General features: G+C 32.6%; 1 protein-coding gene across 1 annotated transcript in view; it reads left to right on the top strand.

The window, feature by feature from the left end:
- Htr2c (5-hydroxytryptamine receptor 2C) overlaps positions 1-17,174 on the top strand; it is a 108,876-nt gene that overhangs the window by 76,500 nt on the left and 15,202 nt on the right. The window contains exon 3 of the mRNA XM_051178889.1: positions 10,641-10,841. Coding sequence (XP_051034846.1) covers positions 10,641-10,841 — 201 coding nt within the window. The remainder of the gene's footprint in view (positions 1-10,640; positions 10,842-17,174) is intronic.

Here is a 17,174-nt window from a genome sequence, read left to right as displayed (position 1 = left end):
GTAATACACTGGAGCCAAAGCCCCAAACAAAAAAAAAAATGTAGAAACATAAAATTAAAGGCACAATGCTTATTCCCCTTTCTATATCATTTCATTTTTCCTGCTGCTGAAAAAGTGGGCTGACATAGTACAAATTCAAGTGAAATTGCCCTTTATAGATACATAGAAAGGCAGAGAGCATGAAGGAAGTTTCTGATCTGTCTGAAATATAATATATGAATAGAGTAATGAAAATGTTTATCATAAGTCCTTAGAGAATGGCTTGCAAGTCTGTTTGAGTGAAAGCGGCTTAAACAAAAGTCATAGCTTTTGGGAGAGATAGAATTTCTTTTCCTTATTCATGTGCCTCATAAAAGGTCTACAACACTTCACACAGTTGTATAAAGTATAAAGGCAGGACTAAAGGGATTTGATGGATTTAAAAAAAAATAAAGACACAAATTTGGATAGCTGTGGAACTGGGCTTGGACCTGGGAGGAGGTTAAAGTGGTTGAACATGATCAAAATGCAATGCATACAATTCTCAAAGTAATAATAATGCAAAGGTCATGTAGGAAACCTGAGAGTTGTGGGGCTCACAGTTGGCCTAGTACAAGGTGCTTTGAAATAATGATTTGTTGACAGCAATAAATAACCCAAGTATGAGTACCTAGTGGAACTGTAGGGTAACAATTTTCAAATGCAGCGAATTCCTCGTGGCTAAGACTTGAGTAAGCACAGCAGTCAGATTTTTCTCAGCTGAAAGAAGTCAGTTAATGTGGTATGTACCCATATAACTCTTTCTTTCAGAATTTTGTCATCATACTGTAAAGCCGCAACCTCTAATCTCAGGGTGGTTCTTTGAACTACATTTTTGATAATTAACTATATCTATCTTAGTCTGTGCTAGCATTTTCCAAAAATGTATATGCAGTATACTCTTGCTGCACTAGAATTGACTTTACTATATTGTAATATGCCTATGGAACTATTATTTAAATAGTCGGATAGGGTTGCCTAAACTTGGAGTATATCTGGCAAGGGTAACACTTGTAATTATGGTGAGAACTTTTTTTAAGGTCTGTAACAGATGATTGTTCTGAGATATGAAGGATAATTGGAGAAAAAGGGTGGTTTGTTGATCACTAGGTTTCTAGGCCACTCAGGTTATCAGTAGTCAATGCCATTTCTTCAGAAACAGAAGACAAGTCAGAAGAAGTCATCCTTTGAACAGAGAAGCATCACTCAATTACAAGTCCCTCAAAGAGAACTGAAGTTCAAGGTGCAGCAGCTGACCCTCATATGGACGGGGAGGTTGAACATCCTGCATAGTGCTGCCAGGAAATCCCTACTTCGTACTAAGAGGGGGCTGGCTGGTTGCATATGTAGGATGTCCCATCTCCTGGCCCACTTCATCATAACAGATACTGGAAACACCATTCTGCTTGATTGAAGAGCCACAAAATCCATGCATAGAAGAAACAAAGATATTAAGCTACATCACTAGGAAGACATTGTTGGATACACATATTAAAGGGTGGAGACTGACTGCTATAACTTTAGCCCACAATAGGAAAAGGGTATGTGAGTGCATCTGTAAAATTGTCGTCAGTGGATCTGCTTTGAACTATATGGCAAAAGGGATAATGTAGTCTGAAGATATTCCTATAGACACAGGTAGTGCTTCAAAGATAGTGTCACCTCCTCTCAGTCTTATGTCAACATGAGAGACTTGGTAATTGGACATTTTTATGTAGGATATTTAGAGGTAAATTAGAGAAAGACAGAATTCAATACTTATAGAAAAATACCATTCATAAACATAAATGTAGAAAAAGTAAAATTGGATACCAATGTCAGAAGTCATTTGCCTTATATCAGGAGTTGAGAAAGGATTTACTAATTGTAAATAGGATAAAAAAACAGTTTAAATTCAGGCAAGAATCCAAGTTACAAAGTGGAGGTAGGAATGATTCCAAGAGGGAAATAGTTTTTAAACATAATTGTTAGACATAGCATCTAACCATATCAAAGGGACTTACCATTATATTATATTATACATATTTACAATTTGTTTTCAACATTAGGATTGCCTCTTGAAATATTTTGTGAAATAAATAGTTTATTTACCAAAAATTTGGATATAATAAATGAGCAGTTTTCCAGATATATTTGCAGTCACAAGTAAATACATTTGATTCTTTTGCTTTCATGTAAAAAGAACAGTATGACTTCTTAAATGTTTAGACATAGATTTGCATTTTCTGTAAGATTCATGACTAAAGAGTAAAAGTAGGAGATGAAAATAGGAAAATTAGTGTCCCCTCTAGTTCCTGAATTTGAAGAATTAAATTGTATCATCTAAGTTACTGAATATTTCTATTGGTTGTTGTTTTCACATAAATTATTAAATTGAAGAGACTTCATCATATCTAACATTTTAATTAGGAATTACTTGTATTTATTCCAATTATTTTTAGTATCTACTAAAATAACATAATATTTTTCTCTATCATTAACATAATCGATTTTGTTGGTATATTTTACAGAGTTGAATCACGATTTTGTTACTGCAATTACTGTTGTTTTGTCATGATGTATTAGCCTTTTGATAACTTTTCTTAACCTTGTTTATTAGTATTGTAATTGAAATATTGTATATATATTAATGAATGTTATTTATCACTAACTTATTTAAAAGATGTTCAAGTTTTAATGTCCTTGATTTACAGTTACTTGTTCAGCATTCATTTGTGTACTGTTTAATCTCGAATTGTCTGAATTTTCTGTTGTTTCTTTTGATATTTGTTTCTGGTTTAATTTCATTACAATGAGACAAAGTATTTGTTAAGATGTTTTCCATGTTTCATATATGTTATATTGTACCGAAGGCTCCAGGGGACACGGAGAATGCTTTCTCAGCGGAAATGATCTATATGTGGTCTCTAGGTCCATTTGACATATAACATTTACCTCTAATATTCCTCTGTATAATTTTGTTGTAATAACTTGTATATTAGAGGAAGTGAAAGTATTAAAGTAATTCACTATTACTGTTTTACAGTTGATCTGTTACTTTATCTAGTAATATTTCTTTTATGAAATTGGGTAAACTTTTCTTCAGTGAATACATATTTACAGCTGTGATGCACTGATATTCCGTCTTTCTAGTGATCCATTCTAATGGCTAGACTTTCAAATGCATTTTCATTTCCAGAATCTTAGTTTGCTTTCACTTTCATATTTGTCTTTATGTAATTTCATCTTAAAAACCCATACAGACCTCCTTGTTTTATTCACTTATTTGTATCCTCTTGAAATTCATTCAAGAATTTATTCATATTGTCTTTGAGTTTTCTTAACACATGTTTAATTACTCTTTTGATTTTTGGGGGGTCTGGAACTTCATCTAAAGGACAGCATTAAAGTCCAATACTGTGTGGCTGACAATTTTTGCAGCAGATATGTATTGGGGACTTTAAATTTCAAATCAACTATTTTTTAAAGATTGATTTATTTCATATATATGAGTGCTCTGTTAGCCAGTATGCCTGCATATCACAAAGGGCATCAGATATCTCACTTTAGGTTAATTAAAAAGAAATAAAGAAGTGAAATGGTATGGAATACTGTAGGTCAAAAGCAAGTTTAGGTGAGAGTTTAAGCTAAAGGTAGACTGAGGGGTAACAGGAAAAGATATGTTATGAGAAAATGTATAACAGCCCCATTTCTCACAATGCCAAACCACAGAGACTTTGTGAATTCTACAATCTGTGTTCCTTGGGAAAGGAAAATGAAAAGAATAAAAACAAAAACAAAATAGATGAAATAGGAAAGAGTAAGAAATTAGGAAGAAATAGATGGTGACAACAGCAGGACCAAGTTATTTTAAACTGACATTGATCATTAAATAAAACAGAAACACATGTAGAGGGGAGGAAAAAAAACTGAATGGTATACGATGGGGAAGCTGGCTGGTCTGGTTGCTGCATCAAGTTTCAAATGTCCGTAGTTTCTTTCCCAGCTCCTATACGCCTGTCTCACCCCTGGGAGTGCTTTTGCAATGCACGGTCTACTTCTTCCTTTGGATGGCCAGATTATAGTTTCTGTGGGATTATTTATTTTGGGGCAAAGGATGTCATGTTATCTTAATTTCTTATGTGTCTTCATTGGAACTAGTACATCTAGGATTCAGCCAATGGTCTCCTTATTTTATTACCTTCATTCTTTCAGCTGAAGTTTTCACAGTGTTCATGTAGGAGTAGATTACAGTAGGATTAGAGTATGGTTATTTACTCCTGGACTGCTACACCTTCAGTCCACATGCTCAGAGTACTATATTCAAACTCCAGCACTACCCCAAGAATAGAAAGGTAACTATAGAAGCAACCACAGCTGATGGGTAGGGCCTCTATGAAAATACAATAATAACCAATTAAAAACAGGCACCTGATTAAGGGCACTGGCTGCTCTGCTCTTTTAGAGGTTGAGTTTAATTCCCAGCAAGCACATGGTGGTTTGTAAACAATCATCTAGAATAAGATCTGATACCCTCTTCTGGTGTTCAGATGCACAAGCAGACAAAGCACTCATATACATAAAACACATAAACAAATGAACCTTTAAAATTGAAAATAAATAAATAACATATTTTAAACCCAATAATATTGTGGGAATAAACAAGCATAGAACAACATACACTAAAACACTAGTTACTGTGAGTAGAAATGGAAAAATAAGCATAATAAGTAAGTATGTAATTAATGGAACAGCAACATATATAAAATAGAAGAGAGAAAATGAAATAGGAAGCAGGAACAATAAAAATTGAAGAGATGAGATGGAACTGTCCCAGATAAAGGTGAAAGAGGTAAAGAAATGCAATCAAACCCCAAACAATCTTAGTATTAGGGAGAATGGCACAGGGAGACCCTACACATCCATGTATACCCCAGGCCACCCTATTTTCTTTAGGAAAGCCTACTTCAATTAAGGCAAAAGTGGGCAAAGCAACATGGTTCACAAAAATGAAAAATGGAAGGCATCACCCTCCCTGTGGAGTTTGTGGAGGGGAATGGGATGTGAGGGGGCCCGAGGAGCATGGGAGAGAAGGAGAGGGAACTGAGGTAGATATGTAAAATAAGAAAAAATAAAATATTAAAAAAATCGAAACTACATATTACATAAGGATAATGTAAAGGTGAAGGAAAGAGAACTGGACAAAGTCTCGCAATATTTCTCTAAGTTCCCTCACATGGACAAAGTTGCCAAGTCTGTCTGAACCCTCACTTTTTTCCCCACTCTTCATCTGATTAGGTGCAGTTCAGTGAGATCAAAGCCTTTGTGGGGTTTTGCTTCTGCTGGTAGTCTGCTGTTTAACCAACACCAGAGGGTGTAAACCATTTGGCTCCTTTTATCTAGCTACTGAATAGGGCTGTAAGCTTTGCCCTAGTATCTTTTCAAAGCATTTTTAAGCACTTGCCACAGCTTGTTTCTCTTCAGGTGAGCTAGCAAGTCCCTCTCTAATCTGTTGATCAGATGACTTGTCCACAGCATGGGATTCTGCAGAGATCTGACTCAACACTTTTCCCATACCCTTCAGTATTTTGTAGTTAAAGTCTTGGAGTCTTGGCTCAGGACACATTGCTCTGTGTTCCCAGAATGGGCCTCACAGATAAGGACCTTTGTATCTAGAACTGTACTGGTACAAAGACAGCCAGGATCTTCATTGCCGCTGACCTTGTCGTGATGACATTATCATCAACTAAATGACATGTGGATCCCAAGATTCCTGTCTAGTGGATTATAAATATACTCAGTGGTGTATCCAGTACCGAATGCATTTTTGACTCTAATTCTCTATCATCTTTAAATTATCTCGTATTAAAAGTGCACTGAGATTTTCTCAAGGTTCTCTCTTTGTCTTAGACAAGATTCTAACACTCTTCACTGGCTCTCACTCCACACTGGAAGCAAAGCACTTGCTCTTTGGGGCTAAGCTGTTCCACTTTCTGGAGTTTCCTTCATTTCTTTGCTAGTAAGATTAGTATTTGTCCACCATCATTCATCTTCACACAGATGTTCTCCAATCCTTCCTGGTGTATTTCCAAAGATTCTATTAGTATGTGTATGAACATAATTTGCCTTCCCTAAACTCTGTCATCCTGTAAAAAACATTATATGTAACTTTGCTTCTAAAATTAAGATTTCATCTTTTTCAGTTATGCTTTTTTACTATGGAAATCTCTAAACTTTCCACATATTCATTGTATGGAAAAATGTGCCTGGATCATGTAAATTCACTTATTGTTCTAAGAAATCTACATTTATGGTACAAAATGACAGACATAATAGTTCATCTGATGGAACTTCTATTCATCTGTGCGTTTAAAGCACACCTGGGAATGAAATTTTATAAACAAAATGTCAAGTACTGTAATCATCAATACAATCAATTTCTGTAGCAGATATAATTCAAGGAAGCTAAGAAAAGTGATAACAGACTGAGGTTTAAGTCCCAGCTTTGAAAAAGAAAAAGAAAAGTTAACTGTCAAAATCCACTAACATTGTGCTTAGAGGATTTCCTAGCAATGAATATTTGAATAAAGATACTGGTTGAGTTTTCCACATCCATCAGCTTTATACAATTCAAGAGGAAGAAATAGTTTGTGCCATGAGATGTCACTAAGGTTCTAATAAGCAATCCTCAATTTTGTAACCAAAATAACCGGATAAAACTAGGCATGTTATTCACACTAGTTCTTAGCTGAGCCAGAAAGATTGACATAGCTGAATGTCACAAAGTGATTTCCTCAACTAGAAGGGTGAGATTCTGTCTCAATATCAAGAAGAGGAGGAGGAGGAGAATGGATACAAGGGAAGAAGGGAGGGAGGTAGAGAGGGAGGGAGGAAAGAAGAAGAGAATTAGGAGAAGAAAGGAAGGGAGGAAGGGAGGGAGGGAGGGAGACACACCTAGGAGAAAAGTCTAAATAAATCTCAAATTCAATTGAGAAGTTGAAGGAATAGCTAAGATAGAATAAAGAGACCACAGATTCTTCTGTGGAAAGCCATAAACCCCTCCTAAAACTTCCTAATCTAAATTGCGCTTGCTAGTAAATACTTCGAGCAGGTTAAGAAATTACATTTGAGCTGCAACCCAAGGAATAGAAATTATGACTTATTTCCAACTAAGTCAATAATGGCATACAAAAAAAAGTCACAAATATTCTCTGAAGCGACAGAATAAAATCCGGCATCTCATTAATATAATATTCATAATGATTAGATTATGATAAATTTTCAAAAATAACATGGGAAAAGCAACATTCAAGGATGTGCATAAACCCACTTTTTAGAAGCATATGCTGAAAACATACAGATACTGAAATTCAGAGATTAGGTTATTATTACTATTATTATAATTATGATGATAATTCTGTTCATAATCATTGGAAATTGCAACTTTCAAAAGACATATAGGAACAACAAATAAATAAAAGGAATTTGAGGGTTGAAAAATAATTCATGAAACATTTTATTTTATTTTGTGAGCATTATATTTATTGACTTTATTTTCCTGAATTTGCTGAATCCAGAGAATTAATTTTTATTGCATATAAGACTCCAAAGACTCATAATATCTGAAATATATCTGAAATACTTAACATTCTTTTAAGATCAATCTTTTAGAAACAACAAAATAAAAGGATTTTGAGAGCTGACAAGTAATACATGAAGCATTTTAAATCTTTTGGATAGACGTAAGTGCAAATGGTAAATGACAGAAAAAAAAACACTAAGTGCATTTGAAGAGAGATTCATTATACTAGATAGCAAAACACGCTCAGAAAAGAAATAATGTATCCTGTGGAACATATGATCAAAACAAATGTTAAAATTCTCTGACATATACATGACTTGAGACTCAATGGATTAAAGAGGGACCATTCTATTTGAAAAATAAGGATTGAAAAGTCTTTAAATTTAGTAAAAGTCATAAAGCTGTATAGCCCTGAAGGTCCAAAAATAACAAGCATAAGCATGAAATCTAGGGTTGGCCAGATGGCTAAGATGAGATTTCTGATACCCCTGAACCTCAGAAGCTAAAGAAAAGTTTTAAACAACATTCCCAAGCACTGAGGAGAAATCTCAGAGTCAAGTTGAAAGCACTAAGGAAATATTTTATTTTCTGGCCTACAGAGCATTTTAAAATATTTTAGTAAAAAATAGGTGAGAGAAAATTGTGTGGTGAACTCCCAGAATTTTGGAGGTTGAGACAGGGGAATCCCGAGTTTAAGTGTAGCCCGGTCTATATACCAAGACCTGGTAATATCTATACAAGACAATGAAAATGGGATTTGAAAAATAGTAACATTTTTTTTAAAAAAAGGCAAAACACAACACAACAAGACAAAAAAGCCCAACATAACAAGTAGCATCAACCTACAGGGAGACAGGAAAATCTTATTTACAGAGGTGCTTCATCATCAAATTAAAAATATCCCCAAATATATAAGTTGTATTAATATTAAATATCATAAACCAGGTGGTAGTTAATCCAAGCACTTGAGAAGCAGAGGCAGGTGGATATCTGTGAGATCAAGGCCAGCCTAGTCCATAGAGAAAGTTCCAGGACAATCAGGACTATACAGAGAAGCTCTGTCTCCAAAAAACAAAATAAAAGTTATACATAGTAATTAGAAAATGTGTTCACCTTAAGAAAAAAACCAACAGATACTGACCACAGGAAACCTAATAATGGAATTATCACAGATTTTAAATAGATAACTTAAATTACTTAAACTGCTAAAGAAAATAGTGAACAAAGAACTAAAAGAGACAAGGAAAATGATGTTGCAACACAGAACATAATTAAAGTTTAGAAGTATTAAAAAAACGAAAAAAGCACAAATTAGGAAGTTAGAATGTATTATAACTGAAATCTGAAATAGAATGTTCAATAACTAGAGTGATTCAACCACTAAATGTCCACAATTTAACCTAACTTTATGCCTTAAGTAACTAGAGAAATAGAGCAAGATCAGCTCAACTAGCAAAATGATAAATATAATTTACTGGCTGATTTCCTGTGTCAACTGGGCACAGAGTCATCAGAGAGGAAGGAGCCTCAGTTGAGGAAAATGCCTCCATGAGACCCAGCTTTCAGACATTTTCTCAATTAATAATTGGTGGGGAAGGGCTCAGCCAATCGTGACTAGAGCCACCTTTTGGATGCTCATCCTCCCCTATAAAAAGCAATCCGTACAAGCCTCAGAGAGAAAAACAGTAAGCAGCACTCCTGCATGGTCTCTGCATCAGTTCCTGCCTCCAGGTTCTTGTCCTGTTTGAGTTCCTGCCCTGACTTCCTTTGATGATGAACAGCAATATGGAAGTGTAAGCTGAATGAACCCTTTTCCTCCCTAACTTGCTTTAGGTCATAGTGTTTCTTCACAGCAGTAGAAACCCCAACTAAGACAATAATATAGACTAAGGAAATACACAATTAAGAAATCAAAAACTTTGAAAATTTGACAGTTTTATTGAGAAGAGCTAAGGAAAGGAGGAAAAACTAAATGACATGATTGACAAAATTAGATTAAAAAGTGAATATGTTTCCATAGAATTGAAGGATTAACAAGTGGGGGCCGAAGAAATGGCTCAGGGGTTAAGAGTACATAATTTGTTTTCAGAGGATCTAATTCAGCTTTCAACACCCATGTCAGGCAACTAAGCAAATTCCTGAAACTCATTTCTAGAGGATCAAAGGGCTTCTTCTGGCCTTTGGTAGCACACATGTGTATGCATGCACAAGCACACAAACTGATGGGTGGATGGATGGATGGATGGATGGATGGATGGATGGATGGATGACGGATGGATATAAATAGATAGATATTTTTAAAAGATTAGTAAGTAATACAATGAATAATCACAATACAACAAGTTAACTACTCTAGATAAGGAAAGAAAATAGAATACCAAGAGAAAACTGAAAAATAAGAAAATATTATTTGGGATCATATATATGGAAAATCATGAGGAAACTACACATAGGATCCATAAACTAAAGTTACTTCAATACTATGTGCAACAATAAACAATCCATAAAGGCAATTTAAAAACAATTGTAACAGCATCTGAAAATTCTCATGTGACTACCCTATTAGTTATCAATAGGAACATGGTAATAATAAATGAACACATAGAAGCCTCCAAACATAATTATCATCAATTCCACTATGAAAAGTAATTCCAGTTATATGAAATGTCCAAAGTAATGACAAAAAATAACTAGAGTTTTCCTAGGAGTTGGGGATCAAGGAATGGGTTATTGACTATTTAATGGATAATGTTTTTCTTCTGGACTAATGAAATATTCCAAGCCTATAAGGAAGACATGGTTGTACAATATTGGGAAGATACTAAATGACCTGGGATTGCGCACAATAAAGTGGTTACTTTTATATTACGTAAAGTGTACTGTGATAATATATATAAAACTGATGTTATTTATCATAACCATCATTGAGATAAACAATGAAATTTTACGTCTTTAAAATGTTGTAAAGAGGAAGTAAATAAGTAGACTACAATGGAAAAGTGTAGAAGGTACAATTTGGATAACATGTTTTGTTTTTTGTCTTCTCTTTTTTCTCTTTCAGATTATGTCTGGCCATTACCTAGATATTTGTGCCCCGTCTGGATCTCACTAGATGTGCTATTTTCAACTGCGTCCATCATGCACCTCTGCGCCATATCGCTGGACCGGTATGTAGCAATACGTAATCCTATTGAGCATAGCCGGTTCAATTCGCGGACTAAGGCCACCATGAAGATTGCCATCGTTTGGGCAATATCAATAGGTAAATAAATACCTGGCCATAGAATTGCAGCGGCTATGCTCAATACTTTCGGATTATGTACTGTGAACAACCTACAGACATCGACTGGTAACATTGCGTTTGACGGGAGACGAGTAATTATTCTTAACCTACATATCTGATATTTAGGTTAAAAATAATGAAAGTGGTATAATGCATATGGATATGAAAGCATAAGCTTTCCATTTGTAGAGCTAAATTATTTTTTACATTAATAAACCAATGGATTCTGCAACACAGATACAAAATGTTATGAAGACTACAAAGATATAAGAAAAAGCCTAAATTTTTAAAACAAAACATTGAAATCTATGAAAAGAAAGATCTTTCCAGAATATTTAATGTACTGATTTTTACATATTCTATACTCAAGTTTTTAATGAAAAATTAATAATTCAATTTGAATTGGCATGAAATAAACATAAATTTGTGCTGCTATTAAACACAATCTACTATTTCTCATCCATTTTAATGAGTTTTTGAGTTCTGATTAATCACAAAAAGACAGCTGCTGTTTTTTGAGATATTCAAATTATTTAAGGAGAGATTAATGATCATGTTATTTCACATACTTAAGATATTCATAATTGTTTTGACCATGTTGATATTAAAGTCAAGAATTTTAACTAGATGGAAGTTAGAGCATTCATAATCCTCTCCTCTCTATCACCCACTTGAACTTACATATCTCATGAAATAATTTGTCTTCAATCTTTGTTTCTTTGAAAAATTCAGAGGGAGACTATAACAAGATTCGGATCTTTGTTCACTCTTCATTAATCTCTAAAGATTTATCAATGTATTAGTGAAGCCCATAAGTTGATATCACTTCTCAGATTGTTTTTTGTCACTGATTCTCTGAGTACACAGCAAGACATCTTTAGAGAAGAAGCCGTGAAGCTTCTCCAGAATCATATGAATCGATATATGCAAATTGTGCTTTTGAAGTTCAGTTCACAATGCATCCATTAAATCAGCATATAAGGTGATAGATACAATATGAAATTTTTGTGATAAAATGATATTTTACATTAATATTTGGTGAAAAAAGAATAAAAAGTACATCAAAGGGAAGCAATAGAATGTGACCGAAATGCCTAACTTCCAGATTTTAAGAAATGACTATTAGAGGTAAAACAAATCTAAAAGGATACATTGAAGATAAAAAAGGAAGATAGATTAAATAAGAAAATATAAAACAAATTGCAAGTGGCAGAATTAAAACCAAACATGTCTCAAATGATATTAACTAAAAATAATCTAAATAGTCTAAGAATGTAAGAATTAGAAAAAATAATAAAAATATGTATAGTATATGAGGAACATAAAATAAAAAGTGGAAATTTTTAAAAGGTCCTTTCCTCGTACATCAACAAAAATATAATATAGCAACATTATTAGTAACCATAAAATTTTGATAAAAATTCTGTAGAATGTTTCCTACAGGATGATGAGACATTTAATTCATCCAGAAAATGTGACATGATAAATTTGTAAGTACATAATAATTTGGAACCATCCTAAGAAGATAGACAAAACTTCAAGGACAAACAGACAAATCTACAATCTTGTTATAAGATCTCAACAAGCTACCCTCAGTGATTATGAGGACCAAGGACAAAACTTCTAGTGATATTTTAGATGACTAATAGATCTATTTTCAAAGGTTTTGTTCTCAAGATTATATTATAATCTTAAAAATACAGTGAATCATAGTACATCAGTATTAACTGTCTTTAAAATGACATATTTCAAGCAGTAAGCCTGATAGGTATGAACTAGAGTAAATCATTCAGCTGTAGTCTTCAAATTACACATAGTACTCTAAAATCTTTGTATTTACATAAAAATCAAAATTAGCTATCAGCTTCCAAAGTAAAATATCTTGTTTTTATAAAAGCAGAATTGAATTGAGTAAAGTAAAATAATACTGTGGTTTGAAATCCATACACATATCCATATGTACAAAGAAATGTTTATTATTTACTTAAGTTGTTTAGAGGGTATTTTACAGTTTTCAGTCTTCAGTCTTCTGCCTATCTGTTGTAGACGTATCTCTGGGCGCTCAATTTCTTTGACTACTACTGTAAATAGTGTTGGTTTTAAAATGCTTATTTCACATTACTCATTGGTGTTATACATAGATAAATACAACTAAAATTTTATATATTTAATCTTTGCCCAGAGAGCTGGCTACATTTACTAGACATTTCTAACAGCTTGTTAGGAGATTCTGCCATTTTCTATATATGCTCTATGATGTCACTTATAAATGATGACAGTTTCATTTGATCCTCCTTGTCTTAAATCTTTATTACATTGATAGGGTGTGCAAAGCAGTGTTCACTGAAAGTAGAAATAGAAGACATTTTCCCTTCTTATCTGAGTAGAAAAGTATTAGTATTTTAATATTAAGAGTGATGTTTGTGTGCTAGGATGTGGCTTCAATGGTAGAAGGATTGTCTGGTATATATAAGGCCATTGAATAGGGAAACAAAAGAAAGAAATGTTGTGTGTTAGTTCAGACCTTTGAAAATTTTTTTTCATCACGTTCAGGAAGTCTCCTTTCATTCTATTTTAGCTGTAACTTTTCATAATAGATATGAATTTTCTCAAATCATTCTATCTGTGTCTAGTGTGATTTATTTCCTCTTTTATTATCTTAGTATAATAGATTATATGTTTTTGAATTGTAAATAACCTTGAATTGATTAAGTAGATTCCATTTGGTAATGGATTTTTCATTTTCTTTTTTAATTTAATTAACCTTTTTGAGCTAATTGTCCAGAGATATTTTAACTTTGTCATTTTATTTTCTTTGGTGGTTAGTTTTGGTTTGAGGACCTATGCCTATACCTTTTTAAGTCTTTGGAAGGTTTCTACAGGTTCACTTTTGTTCAGATAAATTAAATATTTTAGTCTCATAGAAGGTTGTGTGTGTGATCTTAATTATTGATTTAATTACTTCAAAATGAATAGGAATATTATCATTTTCTTTTTCATATTATTTTGGAACATAGTCATTTTCAATGAATTGTTTATCTAATGTTTCTAATGTGTTGGCACCAAGCAGCATATATAAATCTTGTATCATCCCTTTATTGTCTGCCTAATGGTTTCCTTTTACTGTATCTATTTGCTTTTAATTTTGTGAATACTATAGAAGTTTTACTGAATTTCAACAAGAAGCAAATTTACTCATGAATTTTCTTCTTTACCTTCCATTTCCATGTCATTGATATTTGCTCCTTCCCATGTCCCTTTCCCTGCTTACCTTGGACTTGGTATTAATTCACGTTTGGACAGAAATTTCATTCAGAACTCCTCTTTGGGTTTGGTTTACTACTAATGAAAAATCAGTTTATTCATTTGAGATCTTTTATAATATGAACATTGTTTTCTTCTAAGCACTGCTTTCATTATCTCATAGTTTCGCTATAGCATGTTTTCATTTTATCTTAACATATTTTTGATATCTTACAGTTTCTACTTTGAGACACTATTCACATAGGATCAAGTTGCCAGATTCCAAATTAATGCCCATATTCAGAGTTTCCCAAATTACCTTTCCATAAATAAGTTCTCCATTTATTCCATTATTCCTTTTAAACTAATTGAGAACTGTTTCCTGGCTAATTGAACATCTATTTGTAATAATGTATTTGGGAACTGTTGTGGGTACGCTTAAGAAGAATATATATATATATATATATATATATATATATATATGTATATGTATATATATATATATATATATATATATATATTCTGCTGTTGTTGTGTGGAACACTCTATAGATATATATTAGATAGTTTATATATTAGGTCTATTTATATGGTAGCATAGATCAAGTCCTGTAGTTCCTTATTAATATTTTATTTTTTCAATCTGTCAGTGAAAGTTACGTAGTACAGTCTCAATTCTGCTTTGGAATTAGCTGTTTTCTCTTTATGTTAATTATTCTTTGTGTATTTTATAGTATTTTATAGTTTCATTAGATGACTATGTGTCTGTCAACGATATGGCATCTTGTTGCCATTTTGATTACTTTAGCTTCTGTAAAGTTGAAACTATTTCATTGTGAAGGCTACTTTATTTCAGTTTGCAGTTTGAAGGGAGAAATTATTTAATCTCCACATGTCTGTTTCTGTGGTGTATTGCTTCTGAGACTCTTGCATAGTCTTTGCATAGTCTTTGTGATTTGACTATTTTCCTTACCACTTTATTGTTTATTTTGTTTAGTTAGGATTTTTCACTTATTTTAATTACTAACCACAGTTTCCCCTTCCTCCTCTCCTCCTGTTACCAAACTACTCCTCCTCCATCTCCAGTCAGAAAGGGGAAGACCTCCCATGTACATTTTAGTATACTATCTCTATACAAGCTTGTTTTAAACTTTATTCTATTTGGAGTTCGTGGTGCTCATTGGATATATAGAATACATATCCAATTTGTTCTGTTCAAATTAGTTATGCAATTGGCCATTACTTCTTCAAATGTTCTTTCTGACGCTTTTCATATCTACTTCTATATAGAACACCTAATTTTGTATGTATTGGAAGACTTGATGGTATTTCACATCAGTCTGAGAATCTCTTGATTTTTCTTTGTTATTTTTATTATTCACAATACATTTGAATATTTCTACTTTTGTTTCTTATATTGTAGCATATTATCCAAAAGCCTTCTTCAATCCAATATTCTGCAACATTCTTCTGTTTGCTTTATGTAGCTTCATGTGCAGTATTTAACTCCGTAATTCATTGTTTGTTGATTTTTACACATGGAAATAGTTAGTTATATACTTCTACATCTGGACATCCAATTTTCCCAGCACAATTTATTCTTTCACTGATAAAAGTTCTCTTACTTTCATTAAAGATCCACTGAGTGTAGATGTGTATTTACATTCAGAATTGCCAATTTGTATATCTGACTATTTTCTAACACGTTCATGCTCTTTTGATCACTATTTCAGTATGTGGTATTTCTATTTTCATTGGTTTTTAAATTCTGGTTTTCATATATTAGTTCTTCAAGAATAAATTGTTGGAAATGGGGATTGCTTAGTCACTAAGCAAGTTTATTCTCTTACAGAGGACCCGAGTTTGGTTACCAGCACTCACATGTCAGCTTACAACTGTCTATAACTCCAGTGCTAGGGGATCTAATGCCATTTTCTGGACTCCATGAACTCCTGTATGCATGTGGTGCACATAAGCTCATGCAGACATAGCCACATAAATAATAAACAATTTTTGAAAAAGAAAATTATTTAATTTCCTTGGATTTCTATAGTTTCCAAAGTATTCTTTGTTTTTAATTTCTACTTCTCTTAAAATGGTCAGAAAAGATAATATATATATATATATATATATATGAGGTTTCTTTTCTAGCTGTCTTCCAAAATGTTCCATGTACTTTTGAAAATTTTGCTTTATACACTTAGGTAATCTGATTTACAAACAAAAATATATTTCTTCTATTCCATATTAATCACATATAAATGATCTATTCACATATATATTACATGCTATCAATCCATTTACCATAATATAGTGGCCTTCTCTCTCTTCCTTTTTGTTTCGTTTCGATTAAATATCATTCTAGTTGATATATGTTTGATATATTTTTTTATGTAATTAACAATGAAAAATCTTTTTTGTACCTTGACTGCCAATATATACCTGGCCTTATAGATAAAGTTATGTTATTTTATCCATACTCATTGTATGTCTTTAAACTAGACAATTATTCCACTTACATTTAGAGATATTATCAGTAGGTGGTGTTGTACATCTTATTACTTGCTTTGTGGTATTAATGTAGTTTCTTCCTCATCTCAAATAATTCTCCTGTGATTACATAATTAATTCTAGAGGTGTGTTTCAACTCCCTGCTTATTATTGTTGAGGTGTCTAATACATATTTTTACTTTATAGTTACTATGAGGTTTACAAAACTCATCTTTTAGCTATACCAACTATTTTAATATGCTAGCAACTGAACATTGATCATAAAAACAGGAAACAGCACATAGTAACAGTCCTTACTACTTTTTGAATTTTGAGTATCATATTTTATATATTTCTATATCACTAATATTTTAGAATATTTGTATTTTATTTTAATATTAATATTTTAGTTCTCATACTGAAGACATAAATTATTAACATGCCATGTTTACAATATTAGAACATTCAATGTTTCTATGGAATCACTTGTTTTTTTATATATTCTTTTTATTTAATTAATTTGTTTTGCATCCAGACCACACTTTCCCCTCTCTCATCTCCTCCTATTATCTGCCCCACC

The sequence above is a fragment of the Phodopus roborovskii genome, unplaced genomic scaffold, assembly GCF_943737965.1.
Source record: "Phodopus roborovskii unplaced genomic scaffold, PHOROB, whole genome shotgun sequence".
Lineage (NCBI taxonomy): Eukaryota > Metazoa > Chordata > Mammalia > Rodentia > Cricetidae > Phodopus > Phodopus roborovskii.
Note: the sequence above shows the minus strand (reverse complement) of the source record. Positions and strands in the feature narration are given on the sequence as shown.